The 20,985-nt window shown below is 34.7% G+C and overlaps 3 protein-coding genes and 1 pseudogene across 3 annotated transcripts; 3 read left to right on the plus strand and 1 right to left on the minus strand.

The window, feature by feature from the left end:
* Positions 1-1,837: 1,837 nt before the first annotated feature.
* On the plus strand, positions 1,838-3,566 carry LOC120184050 (probable NADH dehydrogenase [ubiquinone] 1 alpha subcomplex subunit 5, mitochondrial). The gene is made up of 2 exons (XM_039188620.1): positions 1,838-2,269; positions 3,154-3,566. Exons 1-2 carry the CDS (start codon positions 1,957-1,959, stop codon positions 3,339-3,341), a joined length of 501 nt encoding a protein of 166 aa, XP_039044551.1. The 5' UTR covers positions 1,838-1,956; the 3' UTR covers positions 3,342-3,566.
* A 1,851-nt stretch (positions 3,567-5,417) lies between these two features.
* On the plus strand, positions 5,418-7,926 carry LOC120184041 (protein SGT1 homolog). The gene is made up of 10 exons (XM_039188612.1): positions 5,418-5,670; positions 5,768-5,837; positions 6,079-6,203; positions 6,333-6,465; positions 6,551-6,647; positions 6,765-6,830; positions 6,972-7,110; positions 7,208-7,290; positions 7,367-7,471; positions 7,581-7,926. The coding sequence occupies exons 1-10, from the start codon at positions 5,511-5,513 to the stop codon at positions 7,686-7,688; spliced, it is 1,086 nt and encodes a 361-aa protein (XP_039044543.1). The 5' UTR covers positions 5,418-5,510; the 3' UTR covers positions 7,689-7,926.
* A 440-nt stretch (positions 7,927-8,366) lies between these two features.
* LOC120184040 lies at positions 8,367-9,956 on the plus strand (annotated as a pseudogene).
* A 2,679-nt stretch (positions 9,957-12,635) lies between these two features.
* Positions 12,636-13,768, minus strand: LOC120184181 (probable membrane-associated kinase regulator 5). Its single transcript, XM_039188708.1, has 3 exons — positions 12,949-13,768; positions 12,784-12,855; positions 12,636-12,694 (listed from the first exon to the last, which is right to left on the minus strand). The coding sequence occupies exons 1-3, from the start codon at positions 13,565-13,567 to the stop codon at positions 12,636-12,638; spliced, it is 750 nt and encodes a 249-aa protein (XP_039044639.1). The 5' UTR covers positions 13,568-13,768.
* Positions 13,769-20,985: the final 7,217 nt, after the last annotated feature.

Genomic DNA, 20,985 nt, shown 5'->3' on the forward strand with positions numbered 1-20,985 from the left:
GATGAACCCAGAAAACATTGTCGGATACCATTTTTTCCAGTTCAAGCAATGCATCTATGGAAGCAAACACTTAATCAGCAGATTTGACATCATCAGTTTCATGGAAACCAGAAAGGCAACCAAATCCCTTTCCCCCCTTTCAAGAAATTTCTTGTACCTTCAACAAGTTTCTCCCCATGGTAAAGATTTCCAGCTAGCCAAAACCATATTCATTTGTTTCAAATTTATTTGGGTTTTGGTCGGAATGGTGTGAGGACCCCAATGGTGGTGGCGGTGTGGTGAACGGACGGCTCAATCGTCCAAAATCGATGAAAATAGAAAATGGGCGTTGGAGTTCTTCGATAAGATTCGGGGCCCTCTCCACGGCAAAATGAAAGTGAGTCTCGACGAGTGGCTAGTGAGGTTTTGGTTGAATTAGGGTGGCGTTCTTACTGGTACCGATAATGATAGTCACCGGCGATTGACGACAAAGATCGGGGATGGGTGTTCAAACGATCTTCTCGCAATTTGGGAAGAATGATGGACGGTGAGTATGAATCGAGAGTCGGCGTGTGGTCGGAAGGCGACGTCAGTGACGATGGTGATGGCGATGTGAACCACCGCAGATCGGAGGTGGGGTGAACAATGATGGCATGGCTTGAGATATTGTTGTGTGAGAGGAGAAGAGGAGAAGAAGAAGAAAAAGAAAAAGAAAAGTTGAGGTTAACGAGACTTAAGTGTCACGTCAGATAAACTTACGGAGATAACGATTGAGACCTTACTGAAAACGAACTAAAAGTTCGATGATTGTATTAGAAGTTTCAAAAGTTGGATGATTAAAATGTAAGCGCCTAAAGTTTCGATGATTATTTAAATACTTTACACTAAAATATATTTACACTTAGACCATCAGATCATGAAATAAAGAAGAAAAAACATTTATTCTTTGAAAGGATCAAATAGTATATAATTTTTTTTGAAAATGCAATATTAGTTTATCTTTATTTTTTAATTCCTAAAAAGTGCAAGTACGAGGACTTCACTTAATTTACCCCTTTCCATCATTATGGGCTATTCTAGGCCCAAAAGAGTCTTCAAAATTAAGAGCCTACAAAGGACCCATAACCATTCGATCTTCAACCCACACAAATAGGGATGTATATGATTTGAATTTGAAGGAATAATGTTGTGGGCGTGTTTGTTTATTTATTTTTAAAGGTATGCATGATTGATGTAGTTTAATTAAATGAACGAACACAAACAAATGACTCATTCGTTCATTTATGTTCGTAAACGCTCGATAATCCGTTTGTTTATGTTTAATTCATTTATATGTGTTCGTCTACATAAAATATTGTTGTTGTTGTTTATGTTCGTTTACTATTTTAATGAATAAACTACATTCTTTAACGAACGAACACGAACAAGAAGTTATATTCGCTTAATTATTTATGTTCGTTCCTATTAAAGTTAACCATCGAGGTGACGAGTTCCATTGTATTTTTTTCTAAAAAATAAAAGTAACATAATCTATAAAAAAAATACAACTCCTCACCTTGAGATGACGAGTTGCTCAGAAAATATTAAAATATTAAGCCTCGAATATAAAAATTATATCTCATGTTGTACCGTAAAAAAAATTACCATAGATTCCAAAATAATTTTTGAGTGCCTTATTTGGGCAAATAATTTCGGCGGGTGGCCTGTTGGGCCCAAAAAGCTCTTCAAATTAGAGCCTACAATGGACCCATAACCATCCGATCGTTGATCCACACGACAAATTAGTCGGCCGAGATTCGTTCATCCCATGAATTCGCCACACACGATTCAACTACCATCCAACCCAACTCGATTACATTCTCATTCTCCGAGCTCCGGTTCTTGTTCATCGCAACAGAAGGAAAATACACCTGAAGGAAGAGAAGTAATACAGTGCGCCGCCAGAATCAGACACCAAAAAAAGGAAAAGCTATAAAAATGTTCCTGCGATTGATCGCGCGGCCGTTGTTGGCGAAGGTGAAAGAGACGACGGGGATCGTTGGATTAGACGTCGTCCCCAACGCCAGGGAAGTCCTGATCGGGCTCTACAACAAGACCCTTAAGGAGATCCAGGCCGTACCAGAAGACGAGGGCTACCGTAAGGCCGTGGAGAGCTTCACGCGCCACCGTCTGAAGGTCTGCCAAGAGGAAGAAGACTGGGAAATGATCGAGAAGCGCCTCGGATGCGGCCAGGTCGAGGAGCTCATCGAGGAAGCTCGTGACGAGCTCACTCTTATCGGGAAAATGATCGGTTCGTGCCCATTCCTTCTCTTTCTTTCTTTTCCTTATTTTAAATTTTAGGGTTCGTTCTTTGTTTATGATTGGTTTAGTCTTCCTTCAAGCAAATTTGGTTAAACTAGAGCTGGTTATTGCCTTGCTCAACTAAGACTGCCTATGAGAAATGATAAATTTTGTTAATAAGAAGGTATTAGAATTACTTAACCATAATCGAACAATGTGCATAGGCTTTTGAATGAATTTGATGGTGAAAGTATTATAGAAAACTACTTTGTATCGGCTGAAATTAACAGGTTGGTGGCTAAAATCGAAATGGTTGCTTGCTTTTGGAAAGGGATATATTATACTTGCACTGATAATGAGACCAATATTCATCTTTTTTCTATAAGGTTAACAAATCTAAATTAGCTCATCATTTTTATGTATGCAGGTGAATTGTGAATGTTTACCTATCACCTCAATCTTCAAAACTTGCTTTGCTTAAATATGAATCCTTACCTTGCAAGCATTAGACTGATGTTAATGTGTGTTGTTCTTCTTGTCTAGCATCGCTCGTCTTTCACCTTCGAAGGCCCTGTAGTTTTAGTTGTCCCTGGCATATAGGTAGTTTATGGTAACTAGCATAGTCGTAATTGTGATTTATCGATGTATTTATTTTTAGTCGCAGACGTCAATGATCCTGGCGTACTCTGTGTCAGGGTTTTCTTGGTTAATGTTACTATGTTGGTTGGCACTCTCACAGCTGTTTGATGAGCTTTAATTTGTTCTCTAGAACCCAGTAAAATCTTCTTCTGTTTCTACTTGCAAGTCTTTATATGAAGTAAAATTGCTAGAAAACTTCTGATGCTTCGCATTTACCGAAAAATGACATGCCATTCTATATCATGTTGGTTGCAGAGTGGGATCCTTGGGGTGTTCCCGATGACTATGAATGTGAGGTTATCGAAAACGATGCTCCAGTTCCCAAGCATGTTCCACTGCACCGTCCCGGTCCACTCCCAGAGGAGTTCTACAAGACGCTCGAAGCCCTTTCTAAAAAGGATGAGCCTAAAATCACATCCGGGGAGCCACAGATAAAAGAATAAGCATGCTGAAGTGTTTTGGCTAGAGACACTTAGGTTTTCAAAGTCGAATATTGCATTTTTCTAATCATCCTTTTATTTATGTTTTTCTTTTTCTTTTCAATCTTGTATTGTCCCTGTTCTTTAATGAATCAGATGTTAAACCCTAAAGACAAAAGCTGGAATCATTCAGCTGCTAATAATGTTAATATGATTGGGGTTCCCTCAGCTATTTTTCTCCATCCTAAATAAGTTTATCCTTTTTCATTTATTATACTTTAGCTAGACATTGTTCGATGATTTAAGCACGGCCTCGCTCGATTCTATTTTCTCATAAATTTCATTTGTCTGAGGATTTGATCTTTCCCCTGCAACAAAGAGATTAACTTTGTTCCTAATCTCCACCCAGCTCTGGCTAGAATTCCTCCCTCAATTGTTTTTCTCTCATCACCTTGAGTGTCCTCTCAACTAGGTCACGTCGACCGGAGTCCTCGTACAAGTTTGTAGCAGTATATAGAATGCTCGAACTGATGGGTCAAGTTCAAGACCTCGTTTTGCCATATCTTCAGCTAGAGGTGTATTTTTATGTGCTTTGCAGGCTTGCCGTAATGTCTTGTAGATCAAAGGAAAATCTGCAATCAAAGAGGTCGACGAGATGGTAAGCTCATTCCTCTAAATACTCTCGATGCATCATCGACTTTATCGAAGCATTTGGCATACATGTTGAGAAGAGCATTTCCAGCCGAAACATCATCCTCCAAATCAGCCACTACCACCTTCGAGTGAACCAGGTGCTACGTTTCAAATGAAGAGATCATCATTGTCCAAGAAACAGTATCATGATTTTCCTTATCAACAAACAACTTAGAAGCTTCACCTATTGAATCAATTTTGGGGTAAAAATAATTAAACCACTGACCATAACCAGGCTCTGATCAATCCCTTGCTTTATCGTAGAACCTTGACTGCAAATCCCATCTCAAACTTCAACGCGCTCGCAGCACGCTTGATGCCGTTAACTCATCCGGGCATTCCGTAGATATTAGCATCCCAGTCCAAGAGTCTTTTTCTTTTGCGGCATTTCGTCGAAGAAGCGGCGTGCTTTGTCCACTCCAAAGCATTTAGAATAGAGACACGAGGGTGTTGTTAAATTGCAAGTGGTGTTGAAGACCCAGTTTTATTATAGGATAGTGAATGTATATATACCTTGTTTGAAAGAGGTGGAATTGCAAAATGACTCAAACAAGTGGTGTCGTTACTTCGTTTCTGTTAGTTCGTTAGGTTGGCCTACTTGCAAAGCACAAACATCAGTCGCATGGAAAGTAATTCGTTGCAAAATCGAATTTGCTGCTTGTTCCAGACAGGAACTTTCTTGTTTATGAGACAATAATAGTTTCGATGTTGGTTCCCGGAAGCAACTAGCTTAAGTACTTGTAGTATCTATTTTAAAGACTATCAATAATTTGATAATGATCGTTCGGATATCTTATCATAGCTAGTGTTCGAATCTGATATATATATAAAATAACAATTATCCTTTTAATTATTAAGGTCGTTTTGTCCGTGTAACTCTAAATTAAATATTTAATTACAAAAAAAGTACATACCATATTATAAAGTATTAAAACTGGATACCAAAAATCACACCTTTTCCTTTTATTGCTTAATGAACTTTACCGTGTTTGCAAGTATGGAATATACTCACATTAGTTAGTAGTATTTTTTTTATACATGTTAAGCTTATCCCTGAATAATAAGATAATCGATGTCTGTACGAATCATATTATCTCAATGATTAAAGGAATTATTGTAATTCCTAGAGATCTCATGTTCGAAAATCAAAGACTATAAAATATTTTAGTGTTCGTTTTAATCCATTGAGGACTTAGAATCAAATAGTTATATTTATAGAATATGTGCTCGTTATCAATAGGTTAAAAAATTATAAATATATATAAACGCATCACATTATTTAAAAAACTATTTGATTTAAATAAAAAAAAAACTAAAGTCACGAGGGCAATACTGTCAATTCGTGTAATTCAATTATAATTAGAAATTGGAATAGTCGATTAAAAAAAATAAAAATCGAGCCTTTTAATCTGTTTTTATTGGGTAAATTGTATTCTTCTCCAGTTCTCAGAAAATCAAAATTCACCTCTCGATTGTGTTTGTTCTCCCAAGGAACTTCTAATGGCGTCTGCTCTGGAAACCAAAGCCAAAGAAGCATTCATCGATGATCACTTCGAACTAGCCCTGGATCTGTACTCGCAAGCCATCGAACAAAACCCTAAACAGGCCGAGCTCTACGCCGACCGCGCTCAAGCCAACATCAAACTCAATAATCTACCTGGTATCTACCTTATTTAAAAAAATTGTCTCAATTTATGTGTACTTTTTAAAGATTAGTTGTTAATCTTTTTGTTGCTTTGCAATTTTTTTTATCGTAGAGGCTGTGGCTGATGCAAACAAAGCAATCGAGTTGGACCCTTCCATGTCTAAAGCCTACTTGCGCAAAGCGTTAGTTGATTTTCCCTTGCCTGCTTTTATTCCCCCCATTAATTTCATAATTTTTGCTTGTCCGTTGCATACTTTGGTGCTTTCTGCTGTAGAATCGACTGTTTCCACATCGTTTCTACTGTATAATTACTAAAGGAATTCCTAGAGCTGTTTTCCTGAAGATTATTACAGGAAAAATTTCTAATAATTGATTCTGAGGTAGTGATGCGGAAACCTATAATATGTAGACATATGTATGCAGTAATGCGTGTATGAAGCTTGAGGAGTATCAAACTGCCAAGGCTGCATTGGATGCTGGCGCTGCTTTGGCACCGGTAGACTCGAGATTTCCCAAGTTGATTAAAGAATGTGAAGAGCGCATTGCAGGTATATAGTCATAAAGAACGGCTTTTTAATGCGATGAATTTGTCTAAAAGAATTGCTATATAAGTAAAGACATCCTATTAGTTTACCGATAACATGCATTATCTTACTAATGAGTGTGTATTTGTTTAGAGGAAACTGGTGAACTGCCAATGCAGACATCAGAAAAGGTGACAACAAATGTTGTACCTGTGAAAGAAGTTTCGTCCCACAAGGGTGTGCCTGATCCTGTGACTGTGGCAGCACCAGTCAAACCTTCTTATAGGTTTGTGCCTATGTGCACCTTTTGTAATATCAATGCTATTTACATTGGGTGATTTGCAGTTAATTTTGTCAAAATTATTGTGCAGGCATGAATTTTACCAGAAGCCAGAGGAAGTGGTTGTCACAATTTTTGCTAAGGGAATACCGCGTGAATGTGTTAAAGTTGATTATGGTGAACAAATTGTAAGTTAAAATAATTAACCTGTCTTTGGGTTTGCCTTTCCTGTGCTCAATGAGTAGCATTGAGTATTTATTAGTATATAGGCTAAAGATATGCCATCTTTCTTTGTTGCCATGCAGCTAAGTGTAGCCATTGATGCTCCCGGTAAAGATGCTTATCATTTCCTACCTCGCTTATTTGGAAAGGTATACATGAAATTAATAGATTCTGGCTTGTAAGAGTAAGATTAGCATGGTGCATAAGGTTGGCATGTGTGACAAGCAAGCTGTTTGTTCAGCCTTTTGCTATTGCTAATTTTTCTGTGGCAATTGCCTTTATTTGAACAGATAATACCCGACAGGTGCAGACATGATGTTTTGTCGACTAAAATTGAAATTCGGCTAGCAAAAGCTGAACCAATTCATTGGACATCCCTTGAATATAGCAGGGAAGCTGCTGTTCCCCAAAGGGTTAATGTATCTTCTGGTAAGTCGATCACCCTATTATGTTATCTTTATTAGTAGCAATTAAACTGTGAGTATCCTTTATGGTCTTGTGATCATATCGAATTCTTGTGTTATAGTTACTGCAAATCAGAGACCAGCGTATCCATCCTCCAAACCAAAAAGGGATTGGGATAAAATTGAAGCTCAAGTAAAGAAAGAGGTATATCAAGCATCTTTTTTATCCTTTGTGGAATACAATTACCATTAACACACAACCCTTTGTGGCTGGTTTTCAGGAGAAAGACGAACAGTTGGATGGTGATGCGGCATTGAACAAATTTTTCCGGGACATTTATCAAGATGCAGATGAGGATGCAAGAAGGGCCATGCAGAAATCTTTCGTAAGATATTTTTTACTGAAGGAGTTGGCTATGCATAACGTTAGTCTACAGGATAAAATAATGGTCGGAATACAGGGCTTGAACGATCTGTCTGCTGTGTGCTTTGCAGGTGGAATCAAATGGGACTGTTCTTTCGACAAACTGGAAAGAAGTTGGTGTAAAGAAGGTGGAAGGAAGTCCTCCGGATGGTATGGAGCTAAAGAAGTGGGAGTACTGAGCTCTTTGTTCTCTTAATCAACTGCAGTGTTGTATACATATCTTCAATATTACATTATGTCAAATTATCTATGCTTTGACTGTTTAAACTTGTTCCCAAGTTGAGGTAGATGGATTGTTTTCTTTTTGCTTTAGTACCCTTCGTTTTAAAGGTCTCTTTTGGGGTTTGTGTAATATTTTGGTGAAAACCTTCCGAACTTTCAAGTTATGCAATGAAGATTGTGACTTTTCTCTCTCTATTTCTCTAAGCCTTGTTAACAGGCAGCAGCAGTGATTTTTGACAGTCAAAACAACTAGACCTCTCTCCCTTTTCACATCATCATTGTTGTCGGTGGCAGCACCTGCCATGGACTGGTTGTCGACTGCAGGCTTCCCCCTTCCTTTATCACTTTTCCCTTTCTTCTGGGATGGTAATGAGTTGGATATTTTTATTTTAATCAAAATGAAATATACAACGAAAATCAGAAAAAAGAAAGCAAAATGATTGTTGGAATTTACATGAAATGCTAAAAACTTCTTCCTCGCTCGTCGGTTGAGGCAGATTTGGTGGAACGGTAGTTGATTGATCGACTGTTGGTAGTTACCATCTACTCTTTGGTTGATAGTTTGGTGTGCGATGATGTTTATTTTGCCTTTATTTCTGATTATATATATATAGTTTGCTTGTTCAGTTCCATTCGTCTGTGGGTAATAACAGTATCGACAATGGCGAAGAAGGAAGCCATAGTGCTTTACCCAGCACCTTGGGTTACCCTTCATACTTCTATGGTGGAGTTAGCCAATCTCCTTCTTATCCACCAACCCTCACTTTATATCCACATCCTGGCCATCGCCATTCCTTCCCAACATCTCTTCTCCGCCGCCGTCTGCTCCGCCATCACCTTCCACAACCTTCCCACTGTCGATCTCCGTCCACCAACAACCCACCTAGACACCTTTCACTTCGACTTCATCCGTCTCAACATCCCCAACCTCCGCCGTTTCCTCCTTACCATCTCCGAAAGCTACACACTCAATGTCGTCATCGTCGACTTCTACTGCAGCCGCAGAGCATTCGAAGTCGCCTCAGATCTCGACCTCCCAGCTTACTGTTTCTACACTGGTGCCGCAGGTTCTCTTGCTTCGTTACTGTATCTCCCCACCCTCCACAGCAAATCCACCCAAAGTTTCGAAGATTACCGTGACCTTCTCATTGACATCCCCGGCGTGCCGCCGATTTTATCCTCGGATATGCCATTGCCGGTACTCAAACGCAACGAGATGTATAAAATTTTCTTCTATGTCCACTTGCTTGCCTCACTTAGCTGGGATTATTCTCAACACTTTTGAATACATGGAGCCAAGGGCCATCAAGGCAATTGCTGATGGACTCTGCGTGCCAAATTCCGTGACGCCTCCCCTTTTACTGCTTTGGGCCCTTCATAGCTAACGCAGCTGCTGGCGGTGTCGATGGTGTCCCTGATTGCTTAAAATGGTTAGACTCGCAGCCTAGTAAAAGTGTAGCGTTTCTTTGTTTTGGTAGCGCTGGATTTTTTTCGATGCAACAATTAATGGAAATAGCTGTTGAATTAGAGAGAAGTGGGCATAGATTCTTGTGGGTGGTCAGGAATCCTCCATTAGAGAACCAAAACTTAGGCATTGACGGAGAAGTCGACCCAGACCCGATATCATATCGTTGCTTCCTCTAGGGTTCTTGGATAGGACCAAAGACGGGATACTTACTGAAATCATGGGCCCCTCAGGCAGCCGTGTTGAGTCACGACTCTATTGGTGGGTTTGTAACTCACTGCGGCTGGAATTTGGTTCTGGAGTCGGTGTGTGCCAGGGTTCCGATGCTGGCGTGGCCACTTTATGCGGAGCAAAGGTACAATAGGGTGTTGATGGTGGAAGAAATGAAGATTGCTTTGCCGATGGAGTTGGAAACTGGGTTGGTGTATTCGACTGAGGTGGAGAACGAGTCAAGGAATGGTTCAGCCAGGGTGGCGGTGAGCGAGGAAGGTTCCTCTTAGATTACGTTGACCCAGCTTTTCGAGTCATTGAAGAAGAAACGAAGGCATGACAAATAAAGTACATGGATGAATGGCTACATTACAAATTAACTGTAATGGTTCAGTTCATCTCTGCAGATCGCATCCAGCCGTTCAACTTCCTCCGTTTCCCGAAGACATCAAATACACCTTACCTTCCATCTTCGACCAAGTCGTAAATGCCAAAAACTCGGACCTGATACCGCTTCCGAGATTTGTATCATTTCTTACGTTGAGTTCAAGTTCAGTACTGCATTTATCTTTCTTATACTTAATCCCGACTCTTGCCATTGTCTAAAGCCAATCCAACTTGTTTGCCCCTGTATAGGCGAAACGAACACTGATGTTTGTATGTCCATATCTGAAGTAGCCAAAATTCGGGTTCTCGACGGTCATTTGAGCAACAGGTCTCATGTTGAACAAAGGGTTCAGGGAGAACTATAGTCGACTCAAGACCATAACCGAGCTCATTCGAAACTTTGGATGTTTGGTGGTGAATACCAGTACTGAAAAAACTATAATCAGATAATCAGTACAATAATGACCATAGGAGCAGCAAGTACAGCCAGATTCTTTCCATTGAGCTCGAATGATCATTTCAAGGTCAAATCTTCCTGTTCTTGAGGTTGCTTCAGAGATCTGATGACTGTCTGGATGTTCCAGATGAATTATTATCGGTTTACGTGTTAACGGCCATGCATACAAACAACCCAAAGTTCGTGTTTGATCGGGATCATTCGTCAATGGGGCCATTAACGTTGGGGCCGAAGCTCCCCTTTGTTCCACCTGCAAATGAACACATGTTTCATGTAACGTTTGCATACAGGGACACACCGATTGGGGAGGTCACGATAAAGAAAGGTCGATCTAGGATTGGATCGACCAGGATAATTGACTTTGTTGTTGAGTTAAGGTCGAGCAGTAATGAATTTGATTTAGTGGAGTTGATGTTGTCCAATTATGTGTTTGAATATATTTTCTTTGCTTAAATTGATATATACATTTAATTTTTTTGGTCCAAATGAGTACTTGAGATAAAATTACTTATTTGGATCGTTCTGAATCATGAAGGTAAATTTACATACTAGGGGACCTATAAGAATAGGCTAACGCTGCGTTCCAGCGGCAATGGTGAAGATGTGAGCTTCAGAAATGCAGATACCTACGGCTTCCAGTGGAGGGGAGTCATAGATAACTACGTTGAAGTGATCAGCAGGAGAAGGGGAAGGGGAAAGGGCAGGTCATGGGGATAAAATATTATTTTTTAAAAAATATTTTTTAAGTTTTTTTAAATTAAATATTTTTAAAAAATATAAATGTGACATGTGTCGTTGAAATTTAACATCCGTTATCCAATGTCTATCTCTCTTTATTAAATTAATGTGATTACAAAATAGTTTGCGTTCTAAATACTTTTAACTATTTGACAATGAACGCTCAATCACTCTGTTACTACCGTTGGTACTCGAACTCATAACCTCTAAAAATAACAACGTATCTCTAGCGTCTCTCTCTGTTCTATCAATAGTCTTATTTAATACATAATTTGTAAGTATCATTAAACGTTTAGTAGATTATATTAGAAGTTATCTATTTGAATGATATTTATTCTATTAAAAATAAAATTTAGGATTGAAAATAATAACAGATTAGATTATAGAATCTAATCTTTAAATGGAACGTGTATCAAATTGTTTATCTTTTTGTAAAAAAATGATAGATTCATTTACACAATGCAATATAGGAATAAAGACAAACAAATTGTGGGAAACAGTTGTCCGATGGTATAAGATCAGATGAGGCACCACCATGACTATAAACTACACATTTAATTTATAAATTATCAATTTTAATTCGATTTAATAACTAAATTTAAAAAAAAAAATCAAAATCATACCTCAAACGCTTAATCCGTTGAATTAAGATTTTGATAAATTCAAAACAAAGAGAATGTGTAAGAAACCCTAGATGACTCTCCCACCCGACCCCCTGATATTCAACAACTTCCAAAGAGGCAGGGCTGGCGTGATAGAGATCCGCCGGACGGCCCATCACCTCCCTCTTTCGGCCTTCGCTCTGACATGGACGTCCACAATTCCCAAGCTTCGCAGACTCCTGCATCTTATCGTGATATGGTAATCGGCGCAAACGTCGATGTGCCTCCTGAAGACCTTATTTCCCTTGATGATGATGATGATATTGAATTGCTGGAAACTGATGTTGAAGTTGGCGAATCCGATGGCATCCAAATTATCAACTTTTCAGATCGAGTCTATAATCTCGCTCTCAAAAGTTTGGAACTCACGCGGGTGGTTAAAATCCTTTGCCGTCTAATCGGATATACCTTCTCCACAATCGGATCCTTTCGCTTTGGAAGTCTTCCCACACCGTCAAATTGATCTATATAGAAAATGATTAAAATTGATAATTCAAGTACTAAACATGCAATTTACCCATTTTTTTAATACTCCATGTTGTTGGTCTCGTTACTGTATGGAACAGAAGCTGATACTATTACAACCAAAAATAATAATAGCATCATAAAAATTAAGGATCAAATTGCAGATGATTAAAATTGAAGGATTAAATCTTTAATCTCAAGACAATAGAGTGACTAAAAACATTATCACTTCTTTGATGTGAAAGAAATCTCACCTTCTCAAACCAAACATTATATATGCTTCCAACTGCAGAAATCAGACCAAACACAGTCTCCCGACAAGAAGAAGAACAAAAAGAATCCAAAATAAAGAGAGAAGTTCCAATTTCTTCATAATGACAAAAACTTTACACGCGAGAAACCTAATTCAACCACCACTGCTCATGATGGCTAACAATCAAAAAACAACAGCACCCTTTGTTTTTTTCTTGTTTCCATTTTGAATTTTTACATCATGATAATAAAAATCGTTCCTTTTCTTTCAGGTGCTGAGTACATTTCCTTCATCGCTGGATGTTCTTGCACAATTGCTTGCAACTCCTGAAAACAGAGAAGAATCTGGGGGCAAATAGAGAAAAAAAGATTAATCAGCGATTAAGAAGATTGTTTTTCTCAATGTATATGTATACCTGTTGAAGATGCATTGCTTAGTTTATCTTGTGAAGAAGGATCACTTGGGCATCTCGACAACCAAGAAGATTCTGCCGACAATACCAACCCAGAAAAAGAAAACAATCTGAGAATCGGATTTTAAATTAAACCCAAAGCTTTAAATTTTGCTATAAGATTATTACCTCTTGATGAATTGAAAGATCTCTTGCAATGCAAAATGGCGCTTTGGATACCATCGTGTTGTAGCAGCAATGAATCATCTCTCCGGTTAATTGGCGACGCCGCAGCTGACGACGATTTGCTCTTTTCCAGATGTTTGTAAGTCCCTCTGGTATTCCCCTGCTTCTCCTTCGTGGAATACGCCGTCGCAGGAGAAAACAATGGTGAGTCACCAGAGATTCCCACCTTTTCTCTTTGACTATTCTTTATGCTGATTCTTGTGGACAATGGCTTGATTACGTTCAAGCATTTGTGCACCAGATCTTTGGATGATCTCTTCGAGGAATCATCGGTTTTGCCATTAGTTTTCCGCGAGCTGTTTTCTCTGGTGAAATGCTTCTCGTGCTTCGTGGCCTCTGGTTTCGGTTTCTTGGGAGTAAATACTCGAAATTTAACCCCATGCAAAGGGAACTGCAAGTCGATGAAACCGTCATCTCCTTCATCAAACTCATGATCGGAAACCTCGGTGGTGGTGGTGGTGGTGGTGGTGGCGCCGCCGTTTCCATTACAAGGATGGGTTTGGTTCACTCTGTGAACACCATAACCATTTTTCCAAAACCTCAGAAAATTCAGAGCTTCCATGGATAAGAAACAAAAGGAGAATGAATCCAAAAGGGAAAAGCAGAGTGATTTTTAGGGTTTCCACTTCGGTGGTGGGGATTTTAGCTATTTAAAAAGCTCAAAAAAGGGGCTCTCTGCACTTCCTTTGATGACAGGGAATTGAAAATGGTGTTTCAGGGGAGTGAGGTAAGCTTTTGATATTCACTTTTACAAAGAGATTCGGAAGAGAGAGAGAGAGAGAGAGAGAGAGAGAGAAATATAATAACATATATTTTTCCTGTCAATTTATCCAAGTTAACTATGTAGAAGATAATTTATTTTTGTGTTTTACCTATTTTAAATAATTAATTTTTAAAAAAATAAGATACGACAAATTTTGGTTTTATTTAATTAATATATTTTCACCTTTAAGTTAATTATCTTTAATCAGAGTTAAATATTTTTTATATAATTATATATTTAGTTATTGTTACTTACATAATTTTTAAATTTAATCATACTTTTAATAAATTAAAATAAATTTAATCCTTAATTAAACGATACCACATGTCATGCCAGTAAGCTTGTTCAAAAATACTCAACCCGAATGAGCTAACTCATCAACCCGTTGATCCAATTAAAAAATATTGTTTATTTATAATAAAATATCTAATTTTTCGGGTCGGGTACTCTACCGAGTTTCTGGGTCGAGCATAGGTCACAAAATATTGGTTAAAAAGGTACCCGATTTATTATATACTTTTTATTTTTCATTTTATTTTATATTAAATTTTTATTCATACTCCTCACATTATTTCACTCTAACATTCTAAAATCCTAATTTTTTAAATTTTGACACCATAACGTTAAATTCTTAATTTCATAAATTAGTTCACATTAACATTCAAAATTATTTTTAAAATATTCATTTTAACTTCAAAATATTTGAAATTTAATTATATTTCTTTCTTTTAAATTTTAATAAATTTTATTTCAATTATGAAATTTAAATTTTTAAACTTTATATGTGGATTATATATATTATATACTTTTAAATTTTAAATTTTAGAATCTTTTATAATTTTTTTTAAATATAATATAATTTAAAGGAAAAATAAAAAAATTATGAACCGAGTATCCGTCCGAATTATATATAATATAATTTATATATATTAAATGAAAATATTTTTATATCAACTTTTTAAATATATTTTATTATTAACTTAATTTAAAAACATTTTATTTTTATTTTCATTTTAAAATGTATAATTTATTAAAAGTATTACTAAATTAAAAAATATATAAATAATGGTGATCAAATGTGTGAATATATCAAAATATTTAACTGATGTCAACGGCAGTTAGCTCGGGGTGACCATATCTTAATTAAATAAAAATAAAATTGAGCATATTTTTTTAAATTAATGTCCAAAAATAGACAAAACACAAATATAAGTTACCATTCCTATAGTTAACCCATTTATTAACTTTTATTAGATATAATAAAAGGTTTAGGGTAAATAACTTGTTTAATATCTGAATTATCAAATTTGATTTGTTTTTAATATCTAAACTTTTAGTTTTTTTAAATCATATATAAAATTTAGTTTTTTTATTTCATTTTAGTACATCTTTCAAAATTTAACTTTAAATTTTGAAAAAAAAAATGAAAGTTTAGGAATTAGAATGAACCAAAATAGATAGTTTAGATACTAAACGTGTGAAGTTTTTAACCGGGTACTAAAATGAAACAAAAACTAAACGTTAGGTATGATTTTAAAAAAAAAATTAAGTACTAAAACATATCAAAATTGATAGTTTAGATACTAAATAGGTAGTTTGTTCAAAAGCAAATTATACAAGTGATTTTCTTAAATTAATTTATTATATTAATAATATCATAAAGTAAAATTTTAATATTGATTAAAGTATAAATAAATTATATGAATAGTCCCTTTTGTTTAGGGTCTGTTTGACTTTGATCACCAATTTTAAAATTAAGGGTAAATGATCTCTAACATTATCGGTTCGTGTAGTTTAAGTCCCTCCTCCGTCAACCCTTAACGAATATGTGACATAGCTGAAGGATTGAATTGAACATGATTTAACGGCTGAGGGGCTAAAATCGAATAGATCGATAACGTTAGAAACTAAAATTAAATGAATCGATAACATTAGGGATCATGTACCTTTAATTTTTAAATTGATTAGCAAAGTCAGTCATACTGAAAATAAAGAGGACTATTCGCATAATTTACCCTTAGAGGATTTTGGGTAAACTACAGTATTAGTTATTTTCATTTTGAGTTTATCTTACTCTAGTCAATAATTTTGAAGAAAATATTTTTTTATCACTTTTATATTTGATAAAGTCCAATAGTCATCATCGACTATCATTAACGATGACTATTCGATCTCAAAATTTATAGGTCATTCCTTTTTTTTAATCTCATAAATGTGAATATGATATTCTTTTCGATAAAAAATATTTTGATATTCTCAAACCCAACATAAATCCTCCAAGTTTCTTTAAAAATGAATTATATATTAATTTTATCGTTATATTACTTTAAAAGCAAAGAGGAAAAAAATTTATACATTATATTATAAATATAATATTTATTATAAAGATAATTTTATCTAATTTTAAATATGTGAGGGGCATAAGAAGTTATTTTACTATTTTAATTGCAAAATTTGTATAGAATGATTATAGTTTGCGTGAGAAACTAACAGGTAGAGCGCGTGGAGGAGCATGTTGTTGCGAGAGAGTGACGAAAGACAATCTTCTGCAAATGATGCAAATTACTCAGCAAAACGATCTTAGTTATAAGGTTAAAAGTAGTTAAGATCGAGAAATTTGAGTTTGTAAATTGTTTGAGTTTTATTATAATTATTTTTAATAGGTAATTTATAAATTTTTATGTAAATTTAAATTAAGTCTTAGGTATACTTTGATTCTGGATTGGAGTAGTTACACTTGACCTAAACTTTTTATTAGCAAAAAGAAAAATCTTAGTTATAATATATTTTCAAATGAATTAAGAATAAATTACGTATTTAATATTTAAAAATTATTGAATTTGATCTATTTTATTATTTAAATTTTTTATTTTTTAAAAAATATATTTAAAATATAATTTTTATTTTATTTTAATAACTCATTGTTAAAACTTTAATTTTTATTTTAATTTATTATTTTTATTTATATTTTAACGTTAAATTTTAAAAAATTTAAAAATTTAGGTAATAAAATATAGCAAACTTGATAATTTATATTAATAATTTTAAAAATTTAATGATTAAATATATAGATGTGATGATACCAAAAATAATAAAGTAGAGAAAAGAAGTTAAGTGATGGTTATCAATAGATGTAGTCAGACGGGTCTTTCTGAGCCGGAAATAGGGTGGGCTACATTACACGATTTGACTTGGATTTGGATTTCGCATCATACCCCGAATCTAAATTCCTTCGTCACTCGTCAGGATGATTATTCATGCATTGATATTATAAATGGTAAACTACACGTTTAGCGCCCTAATTATCACTTTTATTTTATTTTAATCATTTAACTATTTTTTAAATCATACGATACGTTTACTTTTGTTTAATTTTAATAATTCATCGTTAAAAAATTAACAGAATTACTGACATTAAATTTTTATATTTTTCTCAATGATGATGTGACATTATCTTATGTTTAATTTCTTAAAGACGGGTGAGTAAAAATGAAACTAAAACTAAACGCTAAATATAATTTTTAAAAAAAATAATTGAGTGATTAAAACAAAACAAAAAATAATAGTTAAATAATTAAATTTGTAATTTATCCTATTATAAAATGTATTAAATATTTATTCATATTACAATATATAAATAAGTCCCCTTATAAAATATGGGATGATATTTTAAATTAGTATTAGCTCAAAAATTACAAGAGATAATGGATAAGATAATCAAATTGTAAAGGATGCTTTTAATGCTTTTAATACTTTTAATATTTTTTTATCAAAATGATATTTAATACTAATATTATTGAGAAAATAATATCAATTTAATAAAAGAATATTTATGTGGAAATATATTTTAAAACGTGCGTTTTGAGGTAATTTTACCCAAAAATCAAACTAACAATTAAATATTATCTGTCAGGCATTTTTTCTCCAAATATTATTGATCTAGTATTTTTTTTGACAAAGCGTGGACCATACGGCACGTCTTTTCAGGGTTTTGTTTAAACTGAAGTCACGGTGAAAAAACACGAATCATAATGTGCATCTTCGTGTGGTTTTATCCGAGCTAGCGTCACAATAGTAAAAAACATATCATGAAGCACGTCTTTACTAAGAATCAAACATGTGGCGGAAGGCGTAAATCATAATCCGCGCATTGAATTTAAATCTCAACCGCCCCACCTTAAATACCTCCCAACCCCCGCCCACATATCTTATAAATAACTCATTATCCAACACTAATACCACACAAGCACTCTATTTTTTTCCTTTTATATATCAGTTTATTAAGTTTTAAGTAAGAATAATTATCATTTTTAGAAACTAAATTTTTATTATATTATAAGTATTTAATAGTTTATTATTTTATTATACTATTTTTTTATTATTTTTTATAGTTATAAAATGAGGGTAGATTGTTGTATTTAGATGAGAATCATATGTAGAGTTATTTTATCGATACTTTAATAATTTTAAATTATGTTATTTTATTTATTGTGAATATTTTATTCATATATTTTTTAGTATTAGTTTATATTTTAATTTGTATATTATTTATTTAATTAGGTGAATGATGTATATTAGATCCATTTATTCGTAACGCTAAATTAAAGATACCGAGTCATGTATGACCGTATTTAGATGGGGCTGGATTCGATTACATAGCGAAACATGAAGGGCATTGTAACCTTAAATCCAACTTTATTTATGCACTGATTGAGAGGTGGAGACAAAAAACACACATATTCCATCTTTCGAGTGGAGAGTGCGTTATTACGCGGGAGGATGTTTCCTTGCATTTGGGGCTTCCGGTAGATGAGGATGTTATTTTTGGTGTATCAGATGGTGATTGGCATTCCTTGTGTGAGGAGTATCTTGAATGTATCCTGCTTAATTTCAACGGGTGGTCGAATACCGTTATCATGGTTGGTTAGAAATTTTCGACGGTTGAGCGACGATTGTTTCGAGGAACAGACTCAAATATTTGTCTCGACTTGCATATTGCAACTCATAAGAGGGATATTGATGGCAATAAATCTTGCAACCAAGTTCATTGTATGTGGTTGCATCATCTCACATATTTTTAGTTGTCGGCTCATTCAGTTAGGGCTCTGCGATTTTGACATCTCTGTATAGAGAAATGTGTCAAGTAACTGATTATCAAAAAATGTTATCGGTAGATGTCTCATTCTTCTGCAATCATGGGCGTGATATCACATGCCCTTTTTATGTTTGATCGTGAAAAACTCGTTAGTCTTCCCATTATTATTGAGGTAATTTCAATTATGAGTTTGTATATAAATAATTTTTTTGAGTATATAATGATTTTTTACACTGAATAGGTGGTCATCTATAAAGAAAAATTATCGTGATATACTAGACGAATTGGATACGGTGTGCCCATATTGATATTTTATAGCTAAAATCAGCGCCATATAACTATATGGGAGCTTGCTTTGACCATGAGCATGATGACTTGGTAGATAATGTCAGAGTCTAAGTTGAGATAGTCTTGGTTGATCCCTCCAGCACAGCATGTATGAGGATCTTTGTATACTAGTTTTCATATGTTGTTTTACTTTTACTCTTCCATACACGAACCATACAGTTGCATCCGTTATCACGTTGGACACAGTAGCATACATACTTTTGGTGGTGGATAGGTCGACTTTAGAGTGAACAAAATTACAAATGTTGTAATTCTTAATTGCAATCATCATTTCTTCTTTGGATGGAAACTCCATTACGATATATAACTCACCATCATTGATTGATGAGTTAAAATTCATAGTCACCAACGTTAGGTATATCCACAAATTTTGGCCCGTACATTGCACCATAATCAGCTTCATACATGTGTGATGGAGGTTTTGTGTGTACCATATTTGTGGGAACTTCATCTACATTATCACTATCGGAGTCCATGTTGAATTGCGGTGATTCTGGCTCAACGAATAGTCCAGTCTCAACATCATCCGCATCTGGCTCACGAAGAGGTTATTTTGGTGGAGATGAGGGTTCCTCAGTGATGTCGATATTTAGGTCGAACAAGCTGGTAGTTGGATGTCTTCCCCTTGAACTTAAAGGCATCATGTCGTACGAGTTTTAAACTAAGTGTTGTGTCGTAGGCATCTCTATATTGAGATCAAAGAAGCTCGTAGTTGAATGCCTCCCCTTGGAACTTGTAGGCATTGTGTCAAATGGGTACTGAATAAATTGTTGTGTTAAGGGCATCTCCATATTAAGGTCAAATAAATTGGCAGATGGATGTCTTCCATTTGAACTGTAAGCGATGTTGACATACATATTTTTTGTATAGTCTCCTCGGTGGAGATCGTAACAAGTTGCTGATGAATGTCTCCCCATTGAACTTGATGGGATGATACCAAAATGTGGATTTCTCATTAAAGAGTTAAAATCATTACACATTACTTGAGTTAGGTTGTGAACTTGATCAGCTTGTTGAGTCAGCCCATAGTGTGAGCATAATGACATACCATGAACCACATACACTTCAACAAATGTGGCATACATTTGTGTAACAGCATATGAATTTTTATTCTGAGCATCAACCATCATAGCAACATCATCATCGTTGGAGAGTTCAAACGTTGTATAAGTTAAAGAAAATAGTGTTGTTGGAAATCTGTACTGAAGTAAGGACAATCTTCTAGTACTTCAAATATAAATCTTCCTTGAAATTTTAGTGATCAACTCCTCAAGAGTAATGTTACTTTTGAAGGATATTCTGACTAAATGATTTGATGAGAAGACAACGCCGATTTCATCTTCCCGAATTTATCCATCATAGTAAACAATAGCTAAAATACGCCTCATTTTGAGAGTTTGAAAGATTGATAATCATATATATATATATGCAAAAACAACAACTGAAATACACCTGATTAAATAAATATTATACAAATTAAAATATAAACTAATGCTAAAAAAATAAAAAATTTCACAATAATTTAAATAACATAAGTTAATATTGTTACCGTATCGATAAAATGTCTCGAGATATAATCACATCTTCCATTTCACAACCATAAAAAATAATATAAAATAATTAGTACAATAAAATTTGATAAAATAATTAAATAAAAAAATATAATATAATAAAAAAAAATTATCTTCTAAAATCTATAACAAAATATACTTAGTATGATAAAGGAATAATCTGAAAGTAATTTTGGTGTAGTTTGATATTTGCATTCGGTAGT

This window comes from Hibiscus syriacus, unplaced genomic scaffold, assembly GCF_006381635.1.
Source record: "Hibiscus syriacus cultivar Baekdansim isolate YM2019G1 unplaced genomic scaffold, ASM638163v2 tig00112857_pilon, whole genome shotgun sequence".
NCBI lineage: Eukaryota > Viridiplantae > Streptophyta > Magnoliopsida > Malvales > Malvaceae > Hibiscus > Hibiscus syriacus.